Here is a 20149-nt window from a genome sequence, read left to right as displayed (position 1 = left end):
CTTTCCATTTCACAATAAGAGCATGACTTCCGTTCCTGGAATTGGGTTGCATGGAATAACCATCAAGTGGCCTATTCAGTGGAATTGTTACATAAAATATGCATTGAAATGACCTGTGATGAAATTGCAAAATGTTCTTCCACAACACAGACCTTATCCAGATGTACAATAGGGAAGATGTCCCGCTCCTTGCCAAGTAGTTAAACATAAATGAGTGTCCAGTCTTCAGAAAACTGTGCCATGAAGTTCCATTGTTCCATTGTTTTGGTGTGGAAGAGAGCGTTTTTTAGGGGAGGGGGCAATGAAAGCGTGATCATATGAGCTGCATATTAAGGAGAGGAGGTCAGTCTTCTAGACCCACAGCCCGCTGCATCGAAGCCTGGCATCATCACAAAGCTAGCATACGGTTCACCTGCACTCCCTAACAGCAAGTATGTTATGTTAAGTCTGTTTTTCTCTGCCGTTGTTTTTTCACGTAGAACCGGGCTGGTTAAAGTTAACTTAGTCTGGATCAACGGAAGTACAATTCCAGGATAATTGCCTGACATCTGGCGTGTGACCCTACACCAGGGGTGGCCAACCAGTTCAGCATAAAGAGCCACAAAAAAACCCGCACCATAGCAAAAAGCCACACAACACATGCACGTCCACACTACAACAGCAACAACAGTGACTTCCAGATCTGATGACAGTCATAATACATAGCAGTTTTCATAGTTTTTTTTCTCACTTAGATTGACTCAGTGGGAAACCTGACAGTCTTTGTTATCCACAATCCTTTTCAGGTCTTGCTAGAACTCGGTTGTGGCCACTCGAAGCGACTCTTTCACTCGTTTGTCACTAGAGGGGCTTTCAAACAATCTGATTCAGCAGTGAAAGGGTTAATGAGGAAGGTGATCTGTGGCAGCTTTTTTTTCCTCGGGTTGCAGAATTTGTCCTCAAAACTCTGCTGCATTATTTTTTATTTTAAAATAATTGGCAAATGTATTGACAAGTGTATTCCATTTTTTTTGTACTTATCTGAAATGTTTCAAAAAGTAAAAAAATAAATAAATAAATCACAAAACACAGCCCCCAGCCACACAGTAAGAGCCTCAAAGGAGCAGGCAAAGAGCCGCATATGGCTCAAGAGCCACAGGTTCGCCACCCCTGCCCTACACCTTTGTTCTATGTGTGTTACCATTCTCAATCTCAGTTTAAAATGACAAGTTTTGGAAAAACAAGGCAGGCCTGCTTGGTTCTTTCGGGGAATGATTGTAAAGAATTTATTTAGGGCATTTCCTCTCTAACTGGGACGTTTTGGGACTGATTGGTGGGATTGCTGTGGACAAAGTAAACATACACTGGTAAGAGCCAATGATGTTTAACCATGTATCAGCTAATTTAAATAGCTCACGTTACTGTAAGTGTCAACAGTTAACTTAATTTAATATTGTATGTAGTGTTTTCTTTTGCGGGTGGGGGGGTGGGGGGGGGCAAATGTTCCACCAAAACAAGTTCCTTCCAGAGAATATTTAGCAGAGCCACCATTGCTGCGTCCAGAGCTTAGCGCCGCCCAAGACCATTGTGATTGGTTTAAAGAAATGCAAACAACCCAGAGCGTTTTTTTTCTCCTATCCCAGAATGCATCTGTGGTGTAGCCAGACCTTACTCCAGAGCACTGTGGAGATAGAGCTGGCAAAGCGAGAGGAAAGTTAATTTAACTTAATTGACTAAAGTTAACTTAATTATGTCAGCTATCGTAGCTAACGTTTGGCTCTAGAGTTTATGTGAAAAACAATGGCTGAGAGAAACAGACTTTAGGCCTACTTGTGGTTTGGGAGTTCCAGGTAAACTTGTGTAAGCTGTTGCCATAGATGGACAGTAAAGCCAGAGCAGTCTGTTTGTGCAGATACGGTAGCAGTGCCTGGAGCAGCCAAAAAGGACAAAGAAAGACTCAGCAATCACTTCTCACATGTTATATACCAAATAAAAACAACATTATATTACACATCATGTAAATAAGGTTCATCAGTCATTACCAAAGAAGTCCCTATATGATAAAACCCTATATCACCAACCAAGATTTCTGCTCAAAATGTTCCTTTGACCATATGAAGTAGTTTACTGTCCATTAATGTTACTTGAAAGTCACATGAAATGACATTTGGACAATTTCTCCATAGTTCATATTTAAACATTAATAAAAATGAGTCTACATATCTTCAGTGGATTAAAACAGAGCCAGGAATCGTATGCTGCTCTGTTTGTAGCTCGGAGTGGGCTGTGGGACTAGAAGAGTGACGGTCTCCCTTCCACGCCAAAACGGTGACAGAAAGTTGAAACTGAAAAAAAGTATAAAAACAATTGACACTGAAAAAAGAGTGACATGAAGAACAAATCTGGAGATTGTCATTGAAAAAAACACATCAGATTGCCCATGCAAATGTCTATGACTGGAGTACTGGGTTGTTTGAGGGAGTACAGCCTCCAAAATGACATAAATTATCAACACTTCTATAAAATTAAAACTACAAAAGGTCAATTTTATTGGAGCAGGGCTGTCTTTAATTAGGTGCACCTAATAATGTACTCGGAAACTGTGAATGCTCGCTGTAAAACACCGCAACGACTTTACTTTGAAACGTCTTAGCGGAAATACTTATGAGCTCAGCTAGCTTGACAGATAGCCTGCGCACCTGAGTCTCCTTGCTGCCACTGATTAAACGGTTTTGTGCGGGGATTTTTCCTCCATCACTTCCTTCCTTTGAGCAATGCGTTGTCAGGCAGGGAGGTGTGAGGAGCCCGGCTCTTCACTCCTTCATGCTTCTCAGGAGCCATGGCGGAGCGGGCACTGAGGAGGAGCCAACGGCCGGAGCTCAGCGGGTCCACAGCGGCGGCTCAAACCAGGAAGGATTCCCGTTAACGTTAACGTTACCTGCCGGATACAATGGTGGCGACTTCTAAAGTTTTACACTCATCTTCAGCTTTTGTCACAGCTGACCGGTTCAACTTTTCAATAACTGGCATTCCCCTAATGTCGACGGGAACATAGCGACACAGAGTTTGTTTCGCTTTTCTTTCCTTCCAGTAACGTTACGTGTTTGCCCTGTAAAGCCATCTGCCTCAGGCGTAAATCTGGCGCACTGTTCCGCAGTGGCTCATAGAGCGCCTCTTTAATATCGCAAAGCCGAGTCACTGGAGGTTACCATGGGGTCAAAGCAGAGCAGCACCGCTGCTAATCCAGCTGCTAACGGACGGACCAGAGCCTACTCCGGCTCGGACCTGCCCTCCAGCACGTCCAGCAGCAACGGCACTAATGTTAGCAGGACTACCGCCGGGGGTGTGAGGTACCATGCGTACAGTGCGTCCGGAGCCTCGTCCAGCACCAGCCAGCATCTTGGAGCCAGGGCCAGGTCTGTGGGGGGCTCCGGAGGCTCCGGGACCAGACCTCAGTCCGGTATCACCATTCCGAACAGCAGCGCAGCCTACAGCTCCCAGGAGTCAGGCGGCAGTAGCCCGGAGGAAGCGGACAGGGAGCGCTCGGGCGGAGGGCACGAAGGTCCCCGGCTGTTGATAGGGTCACTACCCGCACAACTCTCGCCTCATCTGTTCGGAGGTAAGAGGGCACATCCGCTGGCTTGTGTTGACACAGCTCGGTGGTTCACTGAACTGTAGTGACACTGACTCATGATGTTTACAGCTGGGCTTGGCAGATGGTTTAGGATGCAGCCAATGTTACCAAAATGTTAAGTGCACATATTGAAATGTATTGAACATTTCTGTTTCAGGATTTAAAATCCTCTATTCCAGACTCAGACACTGTGTGTACGACAAACAAAATCAGAAAATGATATAAACGAATTTGAAAGCACACTCATTTCATAAATCACATTCATTTCATTATTAAAAATGACTTACATTTCATAAATACAATTACATAAATTAGAAACCAGCTTTATAATTGTACATGACATCTTTTGACAAACAAAATGTATCCAACCTATTCTTGAAAGAATGAACTGAAGGGTTTAACAACTTCATTAGTCTTTCTTTTGCAAGACACCTGTACTAAACACTTTATGCAGTCGTTTCATATAGTTCATACTATATATGATGTACACCTGGTTTCACAGCAGCAGATTGATCACTGGGTTAAGAAACAAATATGGAACAGAACAAGGTCTGTTGAAATCACAACTGCATGAAGTGTTACTCAAATGAATGTACTGTACAGGCTAATAAAATGATCAGAAGATGGCTCATTGTAACAGGCCACATCTGAAAACACATGTGAGCATTGAATGGGGAAAACAAGTTTACAAGAGCAAAGCAGGGCCATACTGTAGCTGAGGGCATAACCCTAGCCCAACTAAGAACATAGATAATTTATAAAATGTTTAACTTATATTTGAATTTCTGTATTTATCCTTTTAGAAAACTGTCTAATTATATTTTACAAAAGTTTGTTTTCAAATCTGTCTACCCATTGGCCAAAAGTCGAGTTGTGGCCTGGGAATATGGAAGTCTTAAATTATTTATTGTCCTAAAAATAGTCAAATCAAAATGTATTCAGCCTAAAAATAGTGGAATCGGCCAATAACCCTGAAATGTTCAGGAACATTTCCTGCATGGGGTCATGTGTGAATGGAAGCAGGGATCGATATTCAGGGAATTTGTACACCCAACTCAAGATCTTGGCTGTGTTCGGAATAGCACACTAACGTACTGCCTACTACATACTAGGGCTGGGAGGATATGCTTTTGTCCCGATTCCGTTCTTTCACGATACATGGTGAAGTATTGCGATTTGATGGTATTGAGATTTAAAAATGAAAAATATCGATTCTAGGGAAAAGAATCAATTTTAAAAATCGTTGCAAAAAAATCATGATAAATACGATTCCCGATTATTATTTTTTTTCCCACTCCTACTACATACTCAATCAGTACTTACTGCATACTGCCTACTTAATGAATAATAAAGTATGCCATTAGCAGCAGACTGTTCACACTGAATTATACTCAGACACAGTTCAGAAATGTTATAGAGCTTTTGGTATGCTCAAGCAAGACAGTCATGTGACTGCATCACATGACTGTAACCAGCGTGTGTGATCTCTGCGTTGTGTTCTGGCGTACAAAGACAAGGCTGTGTGTGTGTGTGTGTGTGTGTGTGTGTGTGTGTGTGTGTGACAAGGGAAAACACTGGAGTTAGTATCTCAAAATAACAAGTTAGTATGTCAAAATGCGCGCGTGCGTGTACTATATTCATATATTCTAAGCACTCAAAGTAATGCAATAAAGAACTTATTTGACATAGTGAAACTCAGAATTACAAAAACCAACAAAATACTGGTCCTTTTAAACAGGTCAGTTCAACCTTTCAAAAGTCAATATGAAATATATATATATAAAAGCTATATAATATTTAATAAAAAACATTATCTCTAAAATGGTTAGCCGGCCTGCTGTAACCTTAAAACTAAGGTATTACTTTTTCTTCTAGTCTTTTACAACACTATACATAGTTTTATAATGGTTGGTTGGACAAAACAAGCAACTTAAAGACATCACTTTTAGGGCTGCACAATATATCGTGTTTTTAATGTCATCGTGATATCAACTGACGCAATAAACGCGTCGCGAAAAGCTGCAACATATCGCGAAAGACACTCAGTGATTATTTGAGTTAGTTGAAAGAAAATATCAGCCGAAAATGGCACTTTAAAATGTAACTGTCATTCTTTTTTAGCGCTGCCTTTTATGTTGAATTCACTGTTCGATTAGTTCAGTGAAAGAAAGTTGGAAATGATTTCCTTTCAGTTGTTTTAAATTCAACAAGCAGTTTGTTATATTTTAGCAGAGTACTGAACGCAGCAGAAATGCAGTACACTATAATAACTGAAATATCGTTATATATTCGTTATAATATCATGATATTCAACAACGTTATCCCAAATCGCAAATTTTCCTCATGTCGTGCCGACCTAATCACTTTGGAACTCGTGTGGTGGATTGTTTAAACTTTTTGTCTGTGTGTGTGTGTCCCGTACATAGTCGAGCGAGAGAGAGAGGGAGACAGTCCAGTTGTCCAGTGGTAGTAAATGTTCAGTGGGACTGCGAAGTGAGCATTAACCTCAGCCCTGGAGGCAAAACAAAGTCTCCCCTGTTCCTCCAGACCACAAAGCCGAAAGCAGGAACGGTTAATATTACACTAACAACACAGGCTTTAATGTGTCTCTGTTGCATATTTATTTCTGAAAACACAATCAAGCTTCCTTCTACGTTTATTAACTGCCTTGAACCATGTTTTCGTGACATTAGGTCAGGCGGTTTTTGAACAAGCTATTTCAAAGAAGTCCGTGCACCTGCTGGTTTAATGGCATCCATGTGTGAGGATGATGACTCACATGTGCAAGTTGAGCCAAACGTTGTGAAAATAAACAGTGTGAGCCTCCTTGTGAGTGTCTTCCTGTTGAGTTTATTGCCCAACCATGACCAACAAAACAACCGTTTGTTAAGCTGTGTAGAGAATTCAAGCATTTTGCGTCAAGTACTCCCAGGGCTGGGTGAAGTTTAAAAAAAAAAAAGTCAATACAGGGACCAATACCAATACTGTGACTTCAGTACCGGTTCCTAAACACTACAAATCTTTTTTATATATTTTCTAGCTCCGACTACGTGTCCCCGTCCCGAGTAGAGTTTTTCCTGCATTTCTCTACAACGTGTAACGTTAGACAGCCTATCACAGACGTTATTAGATCTTGGTAGAAGCGTGCCGCATGCTGATTGGCTCACTGACGCTGATGAGATTAACTCCTTAGGTATAGGGATGCACCAATCCGTCTTTTTCAGTGCCGATACCGATGCCTGGGCTTTGTGTATCTGTCGATACCCGATACCGATCCGATACCGTTGTTGAATTAATAATACACTGTACACCTTCCACCTTATACCTTCCTTCCACCATGTGGAAGAGACTAAAGGCACCACACTTTCCTAACTAAACATTACTTTCCTAGCTAAGACAAAATAACATAGATGGAATGTATTGAATTCTTATTTATTTGTACACTCAACTCTTCCAGCATGTGACACACGTGCGACAGAGGGGGAAAAAAATAACAAAACTGGATCGGCCCGTGGATCTGTTCATTTTTCCGATCCCCGATCCAGCTATTTTGTCAATATTGGGACCGATATCCGATCTTAATATCGGATCAGTCCACCCCAACTTAGGTATTGAAATTGGGTATTGAATGACGAGACATTTTTCAATACTCAATACTTTAGAGGCAATACGGTTGGTTCCTAAAAAGTATCGAATTTGGTACCCAGCCCAGATTTAGTTTTGGTTGGCACTAAAAAGTAAAACACAGGCATTAAATAATTATTTTATTATACTTGAATTTTTTATTATTTTATTCTGTGTGTCAGTCTTCTGATTTCTTTTGTCATGTTCTTTTTCAATAACACATTTTCCTGTGGAGTGACAGACTCAGAACATTTATTTTTGCTTTACCAGAACTGCGGTAGGTTATTCATATCAATGTAGAAGTGAGTCTAAAACAAACACACGTGTTGCACAGTACGCATATAAAGCAAGTCGTGTACACAGGTTGTTAATGCAAGCGTGAGTCAGCAGACAGGAGCCTAATAATTCACTCATCTCATTAAGTTTCCTTCCTCTAAAATGGCATAAGTGGATCAATAGTGAGCACACACACACACACACACACACACACACACACACACACACACACACACACACACACACACCGAGCTGTGGCTCAGGTGGTAGAGGGGTTGTCTCGGTCGGTGGTTCGATCCCTGGCCCCTGCAGTCGACGTGGAAGTGTCCTTGGGCAAGACACTGAACTGAAGTGTATATAAATGAGCAGGTGTGTGTGTGTGTGTGTGTGTGTGTGTGTGTGTGTGTGTGAAAATGTGTGTAAATGGTGCATGTAGTGAGTGTGTAGTGCTTTGAGTAGTCGTTAAGACTACAAAAGCGCTATATAAATGCAGTCCATTACACACACACACACACACACACACACACACACACACACACACACACACACACACACACACGTATATGTGTCTGCAGGTTGCGTTAGCAGGTGGCGTGGTGTTTTCTCTGTTAATGTTCACTGAAGTGTGCTGAACACCTGAGAAATGCAGATTAAGGTTAAACTGTACCTAGAGCTGTAACAATTCCAAGACTTGCTGGACAATTAATTGTCTCAGAAAAAATGTATATTATAACTCTTTTAGTCAAATATCAAAAGATGTATTAATGTATTACTTTTTTAAAAGGATACATCTTTTGGTTACATCACTGTCATGTGACCCAGATAATATAATAACACAAATACACAGCCTATGAAGGAAACCACGCCTCTTTATTATCTTAAAGCGTGTTTAGGGTCAAGTGCCAACAACTAACCATTGAAATAATAATAAAAATATATAGTCACCTATATAATCATAATTTGGCATATCTAAACAAAATCAACAATTACCAGTCATACGCCTTAAGACCTTAGAAAATGTTAGCAATTAATTGCGGTTATAGATAGATAATTATTGTCCCATGAGGGAGATTTGTTTTCACAGTCTGTTTCATGCACACGGCAATACACACGGACAAATGCATCAACAGATAGCATAAAGACAGGTACAGTATATACACACATAGAAACAACCACATTTACAACAACGACACACTATCTATACAAAGTCAGTGAGATAGTTTGTTCAGCAGTGCTATGGCAGAAGCGACAAAACTTCTGCCAAAGCGAGTCCTTCTACAGCTCAGAGTCCTGTATCTGCGGCCAGATGACAGCAAGATATAGAGGGTGATTGGTGTCATTGACAATGGTGAGGGCAAGGCGTGTGACGTGTGAAATATGAATAGAAGACTGTCCTATTTCTACACTTGTAGAGCGGACCTCTGCGGCGCATACGCACCACTATGCGCTGCTCTCGGTCTGGTGTCGCCAGTTTCATTGATCATAGTGGAAGCGTAGTGTTGGAGCATCCGCTCCGCATACGTTACGCCTGCAATGTAGCCAGCCCGTTAGGCTATAGATGCTGTCCACATTGTTTTTTTAGTTCATACGTTAGGCGCTATGCCGTATAATAGCAGGAAAAACACTGGTGTGAGATGTGGTAGTTGTGCCTTTTATTTAAAGCGTTGGTTCACTATCCAGAAACATATTTTAGTGGACTGTTTTGCTGAACAATGAGAGAGTTTATGACCCAGCCGCTGTGTAAAACAGTTGGCTGGTGCTTGGGTTTGACATGACTTGGTTACAAACTTTCTCATTTTACAGTTAAACAGTAAAATATGTTTCTGAAAACATTTGAGGTGAGAAATAGGCAATGCAGTAAGAGAATCTTGTTTCATATTTATTAATCAGCGCCACCTAGTTTGATCGCAGTTCACAAGCTCTCACTGACACTCACTCTGATTGGTTGTTTTCCTGAGGCGGAGGAATGTGATTATTTCCCAGATGATCTGATTCAGGCAGTACTGTCAGGAGCAGTAACACATATGACCTAAAGCTATTTTTATATGAAAGATACCAACTGTAGCTTTAAAGAATGACTTTCAAAACATTTGACAGGAACATTCTAGTACTGTGGTTATTCCAAAGACTGTGTTGTCAACAGTTTCCATTGGAAGTACTACTACAGATGCGATAGTCCCTGTGTAAAGCCCAGTTCAGACCAAAGATTTGCAACGAGACAAAACCGTTTTAGAACGTCGCAGAGAAAAGTTTCAGCGGTCTGAACCGGCCCGTCTCAGCTCGACTCAAACAGCTGATGGTGTGGCTGCAACTCAGCTGGAGAAGTTTCAACTCGTCTCATCACGAATCTTTGGTCTGAACTGGGCGTAAACTGTTGACGTTGTGTTCTGTGAATTAACAGGGACAGTAAAAATAACAAATAAATAATGAACCATGTCAAGGGTAGATGTAGAGGAGTAGTCTTGAGCAGGTGTAAACACTCAGAATGAGTCGGAGATGAAGTTGAAGAGATGGGATTTTTATTATTTCATTCCCAATTAAGGCCACGGAGGCAAAATAGTGACACAAAATTTAACAAAATTATGGAAAGCAAAAAATATACTTTAAAAAAATAGAGTAAATTGACTTGGGAGTCAAAACAATCACAGAATATTAACAATTGTTCACTAATTGACCTTAAATCAAGTCATCACTCTGAGGACGTCCCACAGACTTACGTCCTACTCCCTCAGGTGTTCTGCAGCTCTCTCCCCAGAGCAAATACAACCTACTCTTTATAGCCTGAAGCCCGCCCCTCAAATTGGAACATACCAACAATTCAATACAATGCAGGGGTGGTTCAGGTGAATAGACAATAAAGGCTCAAAACAGCCAAAATGAATACATCTATTAGACTAGAAATCTACCGAAGATTATTTACATGACTCACAGAAACATTTCACCAAGCCACAAGATACCTTGACGGCTAATAAAATAATGACTTAAAAATTACGGTTCACTTCCTGTTACCCCGGAAGTCCCAACCTCATTTAAACCTGAGGATTGCAGCAAACTTTCCCTTATAACAAAGAGAGCACATGCTAGTAAGACAAAAGGGCCTGTTACCCTCTATTAGCTTTTAAACTCAATAAACAGACACTAAATAACAAAGACATAAGTGTTGCATGATTATTATAACTGGACATGTTTGTGAAATAAATTGTATGGTTTTAAACAATAGAAAATTATGTATTGATGGATGTAGCTATAGCATTTAAATCACCGCAGTATTAGATGTTAAATATGTGCGCAAGAAAGCTATGGGATTACTATGGGGAATTAGATGAATGAATAGATTAACAGATGATTTGAAAACAGTGTATAGTAATTAACAGAACATACAGACACGCTAAACAAACATATACCGGCAACATTTACACTCAGTCTTTGAGAGAAAATAGGTAGCGCATCGCTAGCGTGACGGCAGCCATGCGCCCCGTCACAAACCGTTAAAAACATATACAGTGAAGAAAATACAGCAGTTTTTATATCACCTGTTGCTGAGCTGAGTTTAAAAAAGATGCTAATTTACATGAATTTGACTGCTGGGTTGTTTTTGCAGTCTATGTTTATTTACCCCATTTGCACAAGCCAAGCCTTTCTTTATTCAGTTTAAAAGTAGTCAGATTCAAGTATACAGCGACTAAAAATAATACAATCAGCCTATGAAATACCCAAATTGTAGAATGTAAACTCCCCACAGGTTGGCAAAAGTCCCAAACTCTCTGGGAAAAACACAGAGGACTTGAGCTCAGGCAAGAAGTGGGTCTGAAGAAAAAAGATTCTGGATCGGGATTCCAGAAGCCAACATAATGTGTCAGTTTTTGATGATACATTTGCTTTGCACCCGCTCGCATTCGTGCTTTGATTTTATGCATCACTCGTAGTGAATCCCGGTATGCAGATCTCTGAGGTGTTATGTCTTTCAACTCATTGTTTTGGTTGTCTTGCATGCAACTTGAAGACTGTTTAGGTCGAGTCTCACCGCTCTCATCAACCTCGTTTCCAGATGCAGATGGAAGCTGTTTTCATTTAAAATGTTAGCAACCAATGGTTAACGATTAGCTGACTCGCATTTAGTAGCTAAGGCTACATTTACATTGCTACGTTTCGTTTTTTTTAAGCGGAGTTTTGAGCCAAAAGTGATCTCCGTGCACACAAGTGCTTTTCATCTCCAGTAGAAGAACTGATCTCTGTTTAAACTAGCATGCCCAAACCTCATATCTCATCATCATTCTGGTATACTGGGCATAAACAGGAGGCAGCGTGGAGACTCCCCTCGCTGCTGGTAGTTGCCATGGTAACGTTAGTAGCTAGTCTCAGAGACTGAGACGTCATGAGCCAATCAGGAGGAGAAACGTTGGCGTCAGTGTTGCCAAAGGTCTCCGTTTGCGGCCGTTGAGACTGCAACACAACCCCGCAGATTCCAAACCAAAACGGGTCAGAAGAGTTTCCAAATCACTAGCGGCGCCAGGATTTTGATTGTAGGTGGGCCTCCAGAAAACTGGATGGGCAGTTAAAATAAGCCCAAAAAAACCTGTGTTCCCCTTCATCTCCGTTTCAGCGCTTTTCTGCGGCACTGAGGACAGCGACTCAGTAGCCTACCTGTGTGGCTCTTGTGTCGCTGTCCTCAGCTCTGTGCTGAAGCGGACAAAGACATACCAGCATGTGTTTAGATAGGGATGGTTGTTTTTTGATAAACAAACTGTTTATTCAATATTTTTGTTTTTTAGCGGTGACCAGCAATTGTTTCGTCCATCTTTTTATCTTGTCTGGCGTAATAAGTGCAGCTACCCCACCTTGACTGCAGGGTTTTCACCCGATCCTCCATTATCACGACCAAAACCATAGCATTTTCACGTCTCTGTGTTTAACATTATTCTGGCTAGCTCACTGCAGACGATGGGACATGCTTTCAAAATAAAACGTTTTCCATAACCGGTGGGCAAACATGCTTGCACGTCCCAGTTAGAGAGTAAATGCCGTAAAAATATTCTTTGTAAATCTTTAAAATCATTCACTGAGAGAACCAAGCAGGCCTTAGCCTGGGAAAACACTGACGAACTTCCGGCAAATTTGAGATTTGCTCTGCAAGTCAGTCTGGCCAAGAGCCCTTTCAAGCCCATTTCCAATTTTTCCAAATCGAGGCACCAATTACAACCGTTGAGGCGTGCTTTACACGATGACGATAGCGCAGCGACGGCAAGCAGCTTCTTGTTTACATTCAACATGGCGGCCACCGAAGCTCAGCAACCCATTTATGCCGCTGTCGCTGCTACGTCACCCGGATCGTTGGTCTGATTGGTCGAAGGACTATCCAATTGCGCCCAGAGGCATTTGAGCGGCGTCCGTTGGTGACGCCCCTTTGGAAATGGGCTGTGAATGAAGCTTGCCCAGACCCAGTCTCAGTTACAACTGAGAAGGGTCTGGTGTCAACCAGGCTAAGCAGGCCTGCCTTATTCTATGTTTAGAATTGTCTTTAAAACTTGCCATTTTCAGCATGTATATTGATAGCAGAGGTTGTTGTTTCCCCTAGCGAAAGGATTTTTAGAACGTAACACACAGAGAGCAGAAGGGGAGGGGCAAAGACTGACTTTGGGATTAGGTGGTGCTAAGGGGTGCTGTAACAAACTTAGAATGCTTTATTAAACATACAAAACATACAGATATTCCACAAGTTGATAATAAATGTTAAATACAGTTGCATTAAAATTAATTTTTTGCAGAGAAAATTGAAAGATTGAAACGTTCCATCTGCCCACAGGCCCACATCTCCTGTGTAATACACCCCCATCTTTGATACTACTAACTCACACTGAAACGGACAAGACACTCCATAAATTCATCAGTCTGTTGTGTAGCAAAATGTTGGCACTCCAGTTCAGGAAAGACATGGCAGTAAGACAACTGAAAAGACACAGACATTGCAAGCCCTATGTAGTAGAGCTGTGCCTTCCAGATAACAGCTGCAACTATGTACGTGCACAAAAGAAATATCTCTGGGAATGCACACTGTGCCCTCAGGCTGCCACAAATGCGTCTGGGTTGAACGCTGGATGTCTTCAAATCCTTGAATCAAACCTAATCTTAGAATTTTGAAACCCTGGGAAAGGCTATGCACCGGCTATGAACTTTATTTCCTGCAGCAGACTGTGTGTACAGGGAGAGAATGTGATAGTCCAAAGTGAGTCTGTAACCATACTGTTTGGGGGTTTTGTAGAATTTCCATCCCTGCTAGACTGTAAGCTATAAGCTCAGGGTGGAAATACTTTCCTGTTGTCAGTCTGTGATTTAAATGGAAATAGCTTCCTATCACAGAGTGTGATAACAGCTCAGCAATCTGGTTTTACCAAATGGATCCAGATCTAAATTGTAGCAAACTTTTGATTTCATGGATGTGGTCATAGTGCGCTCGGCCCAGACTGAGAAATTAGATTTAAGGACCTTTGAGATAAATTCTACGTGTCAATCAAAGAATTTCCATCTGCACCTCATCTGTTCAGTTGCTGTTTCCTGTTTCCCTGTAAAACGTAACGATAGTTGGGTCAAAGTTTTGATAAATCTGTGTTAAATTATGTATAGAGATTCTCTAGAGCGTATTATCTACACGTCTCTCCATAACATTAGCAACTCCAGCTGTAATAGTTGTCTGTAATATGCATTGCAATTTGCTTGTTACCCATTCCACACAGTACCGCCTCTACATTTGTATGACCGCCAAGAGCCATGGAGGAAGCACAATGCGACAGTTACACCTCTGCAGTGTTGCTGTCCTGCTCTGATTATTCAGTTTTTCTGAAGGTGTAAAGGCGACAACACAGCATTTTAGCCCGCTTTCCAAACATCACACTCCATTATCTGTCTGTTTTTTGATGAGCGCATTCATGCTCGCATGGGGATACACCGATACACCCTTTTCAATTTTAAGACGTGATGCTACGTGATGCCCCACTACCCTTACCCTTATTTTGCACCAGGCATGTCTGCGCTGCATTCCGGAGACGCTGCGGGCCCCGTGAGCAAATCACGGCCTTTCAAGTCAATGCTTGATATTGCACCAGCTGCACCACAGAAGCGTGCGTGAAGCGGCTCTCGGCTCCGCTAAAGATATGCGCCAGGTCTATTTTCACACGAGCCATGGAGCGTTTGGAAACAGCAACAGCATCCAGTCAATTTACCAATATCGTATATGTTTCCTCTACAAAACCATGGATATCGAGAGATTCATCTTGGAGGTGGAAAAACATAAAATTACATCACAGATTCTTTTTATCAGGACAACACCAAAAAAGAAAACAGAAAAGACATGGAGTTTAATTACAGGAGTGATTGGAGTGGAAGGTAGATATTAGCTGAATAAACCTGTGATTGTTCTGTCAAGTACTTGTAGAGAAAATAAAATCTGCGAGTCGGGCAGCAATACGCTCCGCTTCTGAGATGCTCCCGGTGTGGTATGGCGCGTGGCGGAGGACGGAACAAAACGGCGGCGCAGCCGGAATGCAGCGCATACGTTCCCAGTGGAAAACGGGGTTATGTTTTAGTGTTTTCCTATATTTCTACAGGAACCCCTGCCAGGCCAGAAAAAGCTTTTTTTAATGCCAAAAATAACGCCAAATATGCCGTGGCGAGCCCATAAACGAGTGAACTGTCGTGGCTAGTTCACCTCTGTAACAGCGGGACGTGTACAGACAGTTTATTAAAAAGATAGATTATAAAGACTGTAGCTCCCAAGACGGCGGCCGCCTGTATACGAGAACGCGGCCGCCTGTATGGGAGCTACAGTCTTCCTAAACTATCTTTTTAATAAACTGTCTGTACGCTTACAATGTTCTCAATGCTTCGGTTTACATGTAGGGACCCTCATTATGCTACTGTTGAAGTGTGGTGATATTTTGAGCCTTTTTAAATAGCGATTTGTTTTTACTTTCCCTGTGCCCCGAATACTAGCGTTGTAAGCTAATCAGCGGTCCGCGCTAGCTTGTTTCAAGCTACAAACCCATTCAATTAGCATGAAAACATGTCCCAGAGAGTGATCGAGTGGGTACACATCTGTTAATAACCCCTAGGTTCGTTTTGCGCCGGAATTGTCCTCTAATGTTACTGGAGAAATGTCCACAGGTCCGTGTGAGGTCTCAGGAGATCATGTACCACAGACTTGAGCCACGGTGGCGTTTGTGGATCAGTCCGTCCAAGGTTAGCTCAAATCTATCTTGATGAGATAAGCCAGTGGCTACCTAACCTGCTCTCCTAATCTCTGCTGCTGAGTCCCTTCATTTGAATACCACAGCAGATGTGTGCTTGTGTGTCACTGCGTGGACGTAGCATCCGCGACTCACCTGTAGATTTCTAAAGAGATGTTTTGAAACTTGAGTTTGCTGCTTGCTTCCTACTTTGTAAATTGGGGCATACTTTCTCACGACCTGGCCCATCGCTGAGTAAAGCGGGCTTGAATTTTCTTTCGTCGGTTTTGGAAAGTAAAAAATATGGTCAGACCAATTTTGTCGTCACAAAGGTGTGGGGGTAGATGGTTTTAGAAACAGTTTGACAATCTGACAAGCACTTTGTCTGAAGCATACTGGCATCCAGTATGGTACTCAGAGAGCACAGACCTCCGACCAAGTCATGCCCTATTTCACAATGTTAATGCATGTGAATTTTCTCAGTTGGAAACTCTTTTTTTCCCATTATTCCGACCACCTGAATGCAGCACAAATGCCTTATCTCGCAAAGTTATCGAAAGCAAAAAGTAATTTGTGTATCTGCCTTGTGATTCAGATCCGCTAAAAAAAAAAAAATGTTTTTTGCTTGGCCCATGCTACACCCTGCTACACCCTTCCACCAAGCTTCATGAAAATCAGGCCAGAAGGCGTTCTGTACCAATACCAGTGGAAAGTGAGAATGAGATTGTTTATCAGAGGTGGTTCTGTGAGAAAGTATGATTTATAATCCACATGACATCTCATACTTTTCAAATATCATACAGTCAGCTGCTTTGAATTATGTAATTGTGTTCCAGTACAGACACTGTCAGCACAGATAAAGATAAGACCAGACCTATCACACACACACACACACACACACACACACACACACGTCAAAGTGAAAACACTGAGCGTAGTGTGTTTTCCAGACTAACAAGGCTAGATTTACTGTGTGTGAATGTATTCAGTGCCTGTTGTGGCAACAATACAGCCACGCCCCGTCCAGCATACAGAGCCAGTTAGCAGTCACTTAAAGCCTGCAGTTTGTTTGCCCGCCGTCTGTTTTATTTAACCACCCCTCGCTGTTTTACCTAAGTGTTGTCCATCTGCTGAGTCTAAGATGGCAGATGATTAACAGCACACACCACCTGGTGGAACCTTAACTGTTACTTTTACTGACCACAATGGTGGATGTGGAGACAGAAAAAGTCCTCAGAAACAGATTGCAGATTAGAAACAGTCCTGGTGCCACCTGGTGTAGTCCATGTGTTGCTTTTAGCAACTGTTTTGAAACATTTAACTGGGGATGCTGGCGTCAGACATTTTAAAATTCTACACATATGGCTTTCAAATATGTGAGTTGTAGGTTTGTGTACTTTTTTTATTTACCTTTTAAAATAACAGTTCAACATTTTGCGAAAAATGACAATCTTTCTGCTCTCATGTCTGTGTGTTTACGCTGCATTTACGCATTTGCAGGAGACAAAGACAGGAAAACCTTTTGGTATAACTTGGGAGCGTTGGGATGCTTAATTCAACTATGGTTGCCCCGCTGCACCTAGATGTTTTGTCTAACATAATATTAAAAGATTAAATAAAAAGATTTGTGCCATACTGTGTAATGTTGTAATTTATTTTTGTTTTATAAAATTGATATCGAAAGAAATCATCAAAATCATTCAGGAACCGGCATCAAAACCTTTGTATCGGTATAAGTACTGGTATCGAACATTTTTGAACGCTATCCAGCCCTAATTGCCAGCATGTAACTTCCTCCTTAGAAAACAAATAGTTGTTTTTTCATATATCTGTACAGGTTATATAAATGAGATACAGCGGGTTTATTAGTGAGCTTTAGGTAGGTGTATTTTTTCACTTTGAACAGAGCCAGGCCACCTCTTAGCCGTACTTATTGCACATAAATCAGACTGGTATCAATCTTCTCTCAGTCTGAGAAAGAAATAAGAAATCATATTTACCAAGATGTTGAATTGATTGATTATTGTAAGACCTTGTATTCTTCTAAATGTGGACTTGCTCCCAGTGGTTACATAATTGGCTTGAAATTAAGTCATCCGGCAATCACATAAACTTTTCACAATATGATAAATACACCAGCCCTGATATCAGTAGTATTTCTGTGAAAGTTCTAGTTAGTTTTTTATTGTTATTGTTGTTTGTATTGTTCATTTTTGAGGCGACAGTATTGGATTGCACTGAAAGGTGTTATTAGATCACCTTGCTCAGACCTGAGTGGGATATTTTGGTCTTTTCAGCGCGGCCACCCGGTGATTTGTGTTTGTGTGTGGTGCTAATATCTACTGAGGGAGAGATAGAGAGACACAGACTGACGTAGGTAGAAGGCAGGAGGCAGGCCTGTCAGCATTAACCCATTTTCACAGCAACCAAAAGCACATTTATTTATACTCCTTTATGTCGCTTGCTGTCTAGTTATCTAGTTTCTGTCTAGTTCTCTGACACCGACCTAAGGATAGGGATCTATACTATATGCTCAAATCTGAATCCAGTATGAAATCCACTTACTGACTCCAAATCATTTAGAATCCCTTATCAAATCAACATAACAGGCTGTTCTGTCCTCTTATCTTGTCTGAGCGTGAGTGATTGGCAAGAGATCAAAGTGATGACTCTCGTCACTGATTGGTCAATCATCTCAGGAGAGAGAGCAAGTGTTACTATGACCTTTTTTACAAGGCTGATAAATGTCCTGAGCACTGTCATCACCTCCTTCTGCAATGATTCCAACTTCAAGAAATGCACTGTAGGCTACGCAGTGCGCCCACGCGGCAACTTCAGGAGACTTCTCGGATGAAGCTGGGAACACGCGGTTTCCATACCGTGGTAATCCACTGTGATAATAATGATATTTTAAATGAAAACGGTAATTGTCATCCCTATTGTCAACCAGGGCTGGACTGGGGTAAAACAATCAGCCCTGGACTTTTGAGACCCAGACCAGCCCACTGGTCTACCCAATTGGCCGGACATTAACTGTCCTTGCACTCCCCTTCAACACATGCACATACCCGCAGGGTTCAACATTAGCACCATTTACCAGCCAAATGCTGGTAAAATATGCAAGTGACTGGAAGATTTGCATGCCTCACCAGCCAAAAAAAAATTTCAACATTCAATTCATAGTATTTTGGCTGGTGGACAAAAAGTTAATTTTGAACCCTGCATACCAGTCCCTAATACTCTCTCTTAGCTGAGTGGTAAGTAAGAGAGTATGATAATATACTCACTGAGCATAGACGGTAAAAGAAATGCACACAGCGACGCCATATACTTCGACGGAGACCAGTGAAGTCGCTTTTCCGGTGATGGCTGAGCATTACTGCGCAGCCTCCAACTGAGCTTGAAGACGTAGATGTGACGTGAGCAACCTGTCTGAAAGTTGGAAGTCTTCTGGTAGCTGTGCCAAGAGAAATCTCAATCATTCCCAATCTTGTGGTGTAGGTATATGTTAGGAGATAACATAGGCACAGGCTAATTATTGCTAACTAAAATGCTAGTTAACATTAGTAATTAAAGTTAAACAGCTAATGTAAATCCAATCTGCCTGCGAGCTTCTCCTGTACTATACGGTAATTTCTCTACTGTGCGACAGTAAGTCGCGTGGTTATGACACAATCGTTAGCCTATTTCTACAAAAACGTCTGCTACGGAGCCATAACGTGAGGTACAAGGTAATGGGGCCTTTTATACATTGTCGTGTTTCTTTAGAAATAAACAATGGACAAATAGAGTCTTTAAAAGCTTCAGATGTAAAGTTATTCTCTGTCAAAGTGACACCAAAATGAATGGCAGTCAATGGAATGCTAACGGGAGGTGATGGCTTTTCAGCCTACAATCTCCCCATAGGAGGTACGCTTTCCAGATGCTCGCTTACCCCCTTGTCACTGAGTCAACGAGGCTGCTTGGCTCCTGATGGTAAGATGGCTAAAGTTTGAGGGTGGAGCATGGCTGTCATCAAGATGTCTTGTATTGTAAACAAGTGACGAGTCTGTAAGTTAAGCTAAAGCTGCATTTTGTAAACAGCGACGTTATGCAACTTATGTTATTGTGGAATGTGGGTAATCAGAAAGTTATAGTATTATGTTTGCAAGTGCCTTAGCTTGCTAACATATAAATAACACTAGCTTACTAACAGCTAACTTGTCCTCTCTGGTAGACAAGGGTGCTAAAATAATCGTTTGACATGCTTAAATCTCGTGTTTTTAGCTAATGGCACTTGGTGGAGTTGTTTTGCCGCCGGTGGGGGCGGGACTTAAATGCGCTCTCTCTCTCTATGGTAGGATGGAAGTTGGCCATAGTAGGACGTGATTGGCCAGTGTTCATATGAAAGACACACAAGTGGGCCAATCATGTGATC

The 20149-nt window shown here is 41.7% G+C and overlaps 1 protein-coding gene across 1 annotated transcript in view; it reads left to right on the top strand.

Moving 5' to 3' along the window:
- Window positions 1–2448: 2448 nt before the first annotated feature.
- The window catches only part of znrf2b (zinc and ring finger 2b), a 45026-nt gene continuing 27325 nt past the window's right edge, over window positions 2449–20149 (top strand). Inside the window, exon 1 of the mRNA XM_031322862.2 lies at window positions 2449–3598. Coding sequence (XP_031178722.1) covers window positions 3190–3598 — 409 coding nt within the window. The 5' untranslated portion in view covers window positions 2449–3189. The remainder of the gene's footprint in view (window positions 3599–20149) is intronic.

This window comes from Sander lucioperca, chromosome 10 (genome assembly GCF_008315115.2).
Source record: "Sander lucioperca isolate FBNREF2018 chromosome 10, SLUC_FBN_1.2, whole genome shotgun sequence".
Taxonomy (NCBI): Eukaryota; Metazoa; Chordata; class Actinopteri; order Perciformes; family Percidae; genus Sander; species Sander lucioperca.
Note: the sequence above shows the minus strand (reverse complement) of the source record. Positions and strands in the feature narration are given on the sequence as shown.